Raw genomic sequence first — 8,082 nt, forward strand, 5'->3', positions numbered from 1 at the left:
GATTACAGTGTGCACCATCATGCCTGGCTAATTTTTGTATTTTTAGTAGGGACAGGGTTTCACCATGTTGGTCAGGCTGGTCTCGAATTCCTGGCTTCAAGTGATCTGCCCACCTTTACCTCCCAAAGTGCTGGGATTACAGTTGTGAGCCACCATATCCGGCCTGTTATACATCATTTTAATGGGCATCTCTTGCTTTACGTTTTTTTGCTAATGACTTATTACTTGATGTTTATGTTTATTTTAGACTATGGAAATTATATTAGACAAAAAGCAAATTAGAGGGACTTTCTTATTTGAGTTCAAAATGGTCATGAAGCAGAGTTTGTTGAATCCTGAAGCACGTATTTTTATACTACAGGAATCAACAAACTTATTTCTTGTTGGCAAAAATGTGTTGATTGTAATGGTTCCTATTTTGATTCTTAAAGATGTGTGTGAGCCTAGTTATAATGATTCAGAATTCACAGTCCAGGCTGGGCATGGTGGCTCACGCCTGTAATCTCAGCACTTTGGGAGGCTGAGGAAGGTGGATCAACCGAGGTCAGGAGTTTGAGACCAGCTGACCAATATGGTGAAAGCACCACCCTCAGCACCTGCCCCTATTTCTACTAAAAATACAAAAATTACCCGGATATGGTGGCGTGCACCTGTACAGTCCCAGCTACTCAGGAGGCTGGGATAGGAGAATTGCTTGAACCCAGGAGGCAGAGGTTGCAGTGAGTTGAGATCATGTCACTGCACTCCAGCCTGGGCAACAGAGCAAGACTCCATCTAAAAAATAAATAAATAAAATAAAATTTATGGTCCAAAACCATAATTACTTTTGAAAAGTGTCTCCCTCTCTGCTAAGCACTCACGAAGGCATCTGGGTGGCGATACCCAAGCAGCTACATAGCTGAGTCCACATTTTCACTTGGACTCCCCATACTATGAGTTCTAAGACAGTCAGTGCACCCCTGTCCTGCTTAGTGAGAGCTGTCAAGTATAAGCTTTTAGAAGTTTTTGAATCACTCTCATGGCAAAGAACTGCCAATTGCTCATGTATTGCATCTCACAGGAGTCCCTGGCCACCATACCTCAGGGAGAATCTTCTGTCTCAGAAGTACAGTCATACACGGCCTAACAACCCCTCGGCCAATGTCGGACTGCCTTTATCATCACTGTGGCACCATAAGATTATAAGGAAGCTGGCCGGGCGTGATGGCTCACACCTGTAATCCCAGCACTTTGGGAGGCTGAGGCAGGCGGATCACTTGAGGTCAGGAGTTTGAGACTAGGCTGGCCAACATGGTGAAACCCCATCTCTACTAAAAACACACAAAAAAATTAGCTAGACGCGTTGGCTCATGCCTGTAATCCCAGCTGCTCAGGAAGCTGCAGCAGGAGAATCGCTTGAACCTGGGAGGTGAAGCTTGCAGTGAGCCGAGATCGAGCCACCGTACTCCAGCCTGGGTGACAGAGCAAGACTCTGTCTAAACAAAAAAAAAAAAAAAAAGATTACCATGAAGCTGAACAATTTCTTTTTTTCCCCCTGTTCCTCAGGCTGAAACCTATTTACGTTGTTCCTCAGGCTGAAACCTAGGAGTCATCTCAAGTACACCTCAACCAATATATCAGCAAGTCCTGTCTTCTCCACTAATAAAATCTATTCCCTGCAACCTGTAAAGGAGCAGCTAAATTAAAAATCCATTCATTTTCCAACTCCTCGCACTACCTCTGCCATCATGGGTACATCATCTCTTGCCTAGACTAGTACAGTAGCCACCTCACAGGTCTAGCTTCTATTCTTGCCACAGGGAAGCTTTTAAAATGTAAAGCACGTACACAAGAGCACATGCTGTAGATTCCATTCGTATGAAGTTTAAAATAAGCAATATTGATCTATGATAGAAGTTGGAGTCATGGTTATCTTTGGGGTGGGAAACTGACTCTGAAGGGCTGTGAGGGAGGCTCTGGGGACATAGGCTGTAAATTTTCTACATCTTGACCTAGGTGGAGGTTATTCAGGTATGTACATATGGAAAAATTGCAATTTATGCATTTTATTGTATATATTTTATGCCTCAATGAAAGTGTTATATAACATATATTACATGTAATTATATGTGCATATAATTATATACACATACAACATATATATACACACCTATATATGATTATGGCAGTCTTCTACTTCTCCAACACTTTTTTTTTTTTTTTGAGACAGAGTTTCAGTCTGTTGCCCAGGATGGAATGTAATGGCATGATCTTAGCTCACTGCAACATTTGCCTCCTGGGTTCAAGCGATTCTCCTGCCTCAGCCTCCTGAGTAGCTGGGACTACAGGTCCATGCCACCACGCCCGGCTAATTTTTGTATTTTTAGTAGAGATGGGATTTCACCATATTGGCCAGGCTAGTCATGAACTCCTGACCTCAGGTCGTCTGCCCACCTCAGCCTCCCAAAGTGCTGGGATGACAGGCATGAGCCACCACACTGGCTCCAACGCATTCTGTATTAGCCTTGGATTAACCAGAAAAACAGAAGCAGTAGACGATCTATGATACAATATTTATTGCAAAGAATTGGCTTATGTGGCCGGGCTAGGCAGGTCAGAAGGAGCAAGCTGGAATCTTAGACATGGGCTGAAGCAGCTGTCCGTTGGTGCAGTTTTTTTTTTTTCTTCCTCAGAGAAGCCGCATCTCTGCTCCGAAGACCTTTCAGCTGATTGAGTCAGGCCTACTCAAATTGTCTAGAACAATCTCCCTTCCTCAAAGTCAACTGATTATGAACTTTAATCGCATCTACAAAATATCCTCACATCAACACACTGATTAGTGTTTGATTGAATAACTGAAACTGTCACCTAGGTAAGTTGACACATCAAACTGGCCATCCCAACTTCAGACCACATTTGCAATAAAATCCAAAATCTGGCTGGGCATATGGTGGCTCACACCTGTAATCTCAGCACTTTGGGAGGCTGAGGCAGGAGGATCGCTTGGGCCCAGGGATTTGAGACTAGGCTGGGCAGCATAGTGGGGCTCCATCTCTATAAAAAATACAAAAATTAGCAGGGTGTGGTGGCACACACCTGTAGTTTCAGCTACAAGGGAGGCTGAGGTGGGAGGATTGCTTGAGCCTGGGAGATTGAGGCCTCAGTGAGCTGATTGTGCCACTGCACTACAGCCTGGGATAGAGCGAGACCTGTCTCTAATAAATACACAAACAAAATCCAAAGTTTGCTTTGGATTGCTAGCCCATCAAAAAGGCTAGCTCCTTGAAGGTGGGAATTTTTGCCACTTTTGTTCCCTGCCAGCTTCCCCTTGTATGTCAGGGTGTAAAGACTGCTGAAGCCCTTGTCATATTGGCCTTACAGAAGCATAGGAGCAGAGCATTTCTGAATTGCCCACCTTCCCCCAAGGCTGCTTGCTGACATGGAGCGAGAAGATACGGGAGGCTACTCTTGCTATGCACTTACTCTGAAAATTGCTTTCTCATTGTGCTTTGGGCATCTTGTCTGTAAAACAGGAACGTGTCTTAGTCCCTTCAGGCTGCTGTAACAAAATACCATAGACTGTATGGGTTACACATAACAGAAATTTATGTCTCACAGCTCCGGGAGTCTGGGAAGTCTACAATCAATGCACCAGCAGATTCGATGGCTGGTGAGACCCCACTTTCTTGCTTATAGGTACCTGCTGGCTGTGTTCTCATGTGGTGGAAGGGGCAAGGCAGGTCTCTGGGGCCTCTTTTATAAGGGCACTAATCCTATTCATGGAGACTCCACCTTCATGATCTCACCACCTCCCAGTAACATCATTTTGGTGATTAGGATTCAAAAGATGAATTTTGAGGAGCACAAACATTCAGACAATAGCAGGATGCAACTTACTTTTTTGCTTCCCTCACTGAGTTGCTGGAAAGATCAAGTGGCAAAAAGCATGTGAAAGAACATAGTAAAGCATGTGCACAGAGAACATGCTGAAGGATCCCATCTCTATGAAGTTCATGCACTTATGAAAGTGTCCTGTACACCCTGTGTTCCTTCCTCCCTCAGACCTTTGTCCAGGCTGTCTCCTCTACCTAGAATGCCCTTCCTCTTGCTTCTTTTTGCCAGCTACTATTGATCCTTTAGGATTTTGCTCAAGGGTTAATTCCTCCAGGAAGTCTTCCCTGATCTTTACAGCTTGGAGAATTTCACCTCGCTGAACTTTGCCTTTTGTGTTTTTCTGTGAAGTTAATTGGCACTCATGTGTTTGGGAGGTGGTGTTGCTTAGCAGTTCATGGGGCTGGGAATCTGGTTCTTGATTCTCTACTCACTAGATACACAAGCTCAACCAAGTGCTTTTGCCTTTCAGTTTGTTGACCTGTGACTTAGAGCTTATGACAGCAGCCCGCTTATACTGGGCCACTGCTGTGTCCCAGTACTAAATGTTAATCTTGTTGAATCCTCACCACAACTACTGTGAAGCAGTTCTTGTCATGATTTATAGAGTTTATTTTCACCTCCACCTTATAGGTGAGAAAATATTGGCACAGAGAGTTCAAGTAACTCGTCCATGGTCTCTGCAGGCTGAATGGTGGAGCTGGGATTTGAACCCATGCAGCTTAGCTCCAGAGCCTGGCTTAAGTAACTTGCTCATGGTCTCTGTGGGCTGAATGGCAGAGCTGGGATGTGAACCCATGCAGCTTACCTCCACAGGCTGGCCTACTAACGGTTAGGGCATACTGCTTATTGGGCCTCTCATGATGACACTAATAAAGACATCATTGTATAGCTCCCTCCTAGAGCTGCGAAAAGCTCTGGAGGGAGAGCACAGGAAGCCGTGTTATGGGGTGCCTGGTGCTCAGTAAGTAACAGCTGTGATGAGAATTGCTCTTCATCAGGGCAGGACATGGCTGTTTTGCCCTCCCCTGGGATGCTGGTGACTGTGTCCAGTTTCTTCCAGTCCTGTTGACCAGGTTGGGGGGCACGAGGGAGGGAGAGATGAAAGGCCAGAGGGACAGGAGTGTAATTCTTATTTTAACATCATTTTCCAGTGAGCTATGTGATAGGGGCTGAAGCAGCAAGAAGGAGGTGTGTGAATCCTGTCCCCAGCATCCTGGAGGGACAGTCTATGAGAGCCCCACCAGCAGGAGGATGGGGAGGAGCAGGGCCAGGACCTGTACTGCTCGGGGAGGGGTGGTGGCCAAAGCACTGTTGAAGGGCTGGATCATGGATTTCCTGTTGCAGAGGTGCCCCTCACAGCAGGAGCCCTGGAGGTCGATGGCTGTCCAGGGGCTGGTGGTGCCCTCAGTGGTGCAGGAGGGCCGGTGGCAGGTTCTGATGTACACAGGGACTGAGAAATTGCCTGGGGGTGGGCGGAGCAGTGAGGAGCCGTCAGAACTGAGGGAGACAGCTGCACTTGAACTTCCACCTTGATGGCTAGGGCCATGCCTCGGTCCTCAGACTTGCTTCAGGTTTTCCTCCTAAGACCAGGGCCAGGCCTCCTCCCTCAGACCAGGGCCATGCCTCTTCCCTCAGACCCCAGGGCCATGCCTCCTCCCTCAGACCAGGGTTATGCTTCCTCCCTCAGATCAGGGCATGGCCTTCTCCCTCAGACCAGGGTCATGCCTCCTCCCTCAGATCAGGGTCATGCCTCCTCCCTCAGACCAGGGCCAAACCTTCTCCCTCAGACCAGGGTCATGCCTCCTCCCTCAGACCAGGACATGGCCTCCTCCCTCAGACCAGGGCCAAACCTTTTCCCTCAGACCACGGTCATGCCTCCTCCCTCAGACCAGGGCCTTGCCTCCTACCTCAGAGCAGGGCCATGTCTCCCTGTTGGGCCTGTCTGGTGTCACTACCCTCATGGTTGCCCTGCCTCCATATGTCTTGTCCAGGCCCTACCACCCTTTCAGCCCCTCACCGACTGTCATTCTGCCATTGCCCTGGAAGCAGGCGGTCTGGTCCTGGTGACACTGGACCCGTCGGGACTTGCTGATAGCGCAGTCATCCTGATGGACCCCGATACAGGCGTAGCACTCGGCGCCGCTGAGCGTCGGTGGGTCGGGTGCTGGCAAGAGAGGGTAGACGCACACTCAGGCAGTGGTATCCTGGCACAGTCGTGCGGGCTGCGCACTGCGCCAGAGCCCGTGCTTTAGCACGTCTAGGGGGCTGGGATCCTAGCGCGCCAAGAGAAGGCGCTCAGCGGAGGCCACGCCTTCCCCGAGGCTGCCCGTCCTCTCATCGTCCCGCCCGGAGCCCAGCCCCGCTCTCCCGCGCACCTTGGCTCAGGTTGGGGAGGGCGTCATGAGTCATAAGGTGGGCGTTGCACTTGTCAGTTGTGCAGCCGCGCACCACCGAGTAGTCTGGCGGCAGCGCGTCGGGGTTCGATTGCGTCTGGCCGGCAGGCGGCCCGGTCCAGCAGCCCTTCCGCACCAGGGTCACCGGCGCGCGATACCCTGGGGGCGGGATCGGGGCTCGTGCTCTGCTTCCCGAAACCCTTCTTTCTCCAGTCTCAGCGTTCTTCCTCCTCCCTCTACCCTTTTGCTTTCAGCTACACCTTCTCCCTCCTTCCCTGCTTCCTCTCACCCCCAGACCTTTTCCCCGAGTTCTTCTCTTCCTCCGCTCTTCCTTCCTGTGCTCCTCTCCCACCTTCTCTTCCTTGCTTCCTCATTGTCTCCTCCCCACACTGTTCATCTCGTCCCTCATCCACTTCTTCTTTTGTGGGGCAGGGGACGGAGTCTCGCTGTGTCGCCAGGCTGGAGTGCAGTGGCGCGATCTTGGCTCACTGTAACCTCTGCCTCCCGGGTTCAAGCGATTCTCATGCCTCAGCCTCCCGAGTAGCTGGGATTTCAGGCGCCCGCCACCACGCCCCGCTAATTTTTTTGTGTTTTTAGTAGAGACGGGGTTTCGTCTTGTTGGCTAGGCTGGTCTCAAACTCCTGACTTCGTGATCCACCAGCTTGCCTCCCAAAGTGCTAGGATTACAGGCCTGAGCCACCGACCCAGCCCTCATCCACCCTTTTCTTTCTCTTTCTCCTCTTCTTCCTCTCCCTCCCCATCTTTCTATCTTTATCTTTTCATCTTCTGCCCAATTCCCCTCCCCTTCTTCTCCCTTCTCCCGCCTTTTTCCTCCCTAATCTCTCATCCCTGTCCCCCTGTTCCCACTCCTCACCGGTGTCCAGAGACAGGATAGCCTCAAAACACTCGTGAGGACAGGAGATGCTGGCCAGCTTCATGGCCCTGAGGTCAAAGGGGCCAAAGTAGGTGTGCTCAAAACTGTAGCACTGCAGGCCTTGGGACCCTGGGGAGAGGGACATAGCGGAGTCAGTAGGGCCACTGTGAGCCTGTCCCAGGAACTCAGAGCTCCACCCAGTCAATGACAGGCACATGGGCCTGGCCCCTCTGCTCCCAGGGAAGCCGCGCCTTGAGAGACCAGGTGCTGCTATTGCAGCTGGTCACAGCTGTGTCTGTCTCATGGCACAGTAATGACTTCTCTGCAGCTGACAGTCCAGTTTTTTTCCCTCCAGGCCGCTCCAGGTCTCCACCCTCCTCCAGGAAGCCCGCTCCCGATCTATGATTTAGAATAGGAAGGAAAAGTGATTCATTCTCACTCTGCCCATCCTTCCCCACACTTAACTCACAATGTGGACAGCACAGTAAGTGACCCCTGATGGGCAACGTGCACTCCAGGACAGGCAGAGTGACGTGTGATCCTGTAGGGCCCTGCAAACCCACGCATCGGCCCCAGCAACACACAACACTGACATAAACACACAATAACAACATATACACACGTTCATCCAGGTCTCACAAATATACACAGAATATCCTGAATGCACCCAGGCAGAGTTTTACATTCCCACATGAAACAAGTATGCCCCTAGTCCCTGCAATATAAATCCCCCTAACTAAGGCACAGCACTTCACACATGGAAAATCACACAGACACCAAAGCGTGTGTCTGTGAGGATGCTTGTGCATGTGTGATAATCATATCAACACAGAGAGGGACCAGATGCACGGAAAACCATACCCAGAGAGGTCCCAAATCACAGAAATACTGAGCACATAGACATAGAGATAAATATAGGCCTACAAATCACAGAAATACATA

The 8,082-nt window shown here is 49.8% G+C and overlaps 1 protein-coding gene across 1 annotated transcript; it reads right to left on the reverse strand.

The window, feature by feature from the left end:
- Positions 1 to 3,563: 3,563 nt before the first annotated feature.
- Positions 3,564 to 7,464, reverse strand: LYPD5 (LY6/PLAUR domain containing 5). The gene is made up of 4 exons (XM_050771201.1): positions 7,141 to 7,464; positions 6,249 to 6,425; positions 5,891 to 6,037; positions 3,564 to 5,335 (listed from the first exon to the last, which is right to left on the reverse strand). Exons 1-4 carry the CDS (start codon positions 7,355 to 7,357, stop codon positions 5,100 to 5,102), a joined length of 777 nt encoding a protein of 258 aa, XP_050627158.1. The 5' UTR covers positions 7,358 to 7,464; the 3' UTR covers positions 3,564 to 5,099.
- Between the last annotated feature and the right edge of the window lie 618 nt (positions 7,465 to 8,082).

Source organism: Macaca thibetana, chromosome 19, assembly GCF_024542745.1.
Source record: "Macaca thibetana thibetana isolate TM-01 chromosome 19, ASM2454274v1, whole genome shotgun sequence".
In the NCBI taxonomy this organism is placed as follows: Eukaryota; Metazoa; Chordata; class Mammalia; order Primates; family Cercopithecidae; genus Macaca; species Macaca thibetana.

What these genes read in the sequence shown, in the direction of transcription:
- LYPD5 (XM_050771201.1), bottom strand. Translation starts at nt 7,357, where the DNA reads ATGTGCCTGTCATTGACTGGGTGGAGCTCTGAGTTCCTGGGACAGGCT. An exon ending in TATCCTGTCTCTGGACACCG is followed by an intron (nt 6,426 to 7,140) that starts GTGAGGAGTGGG and finishes TCCCGCCCCCAG; the next exon opens with GGTATCGCGCGCCGGTGACC. An exon ending in CCTCCCCAACCTGAGCCAAG is followed by an intron (nt 6,038 to 6,248) that starts GTGCGCGGGAGA and finishes CTCTCTTGCCAG; the next exon opens with CACCCGACCCACCGACGCTC.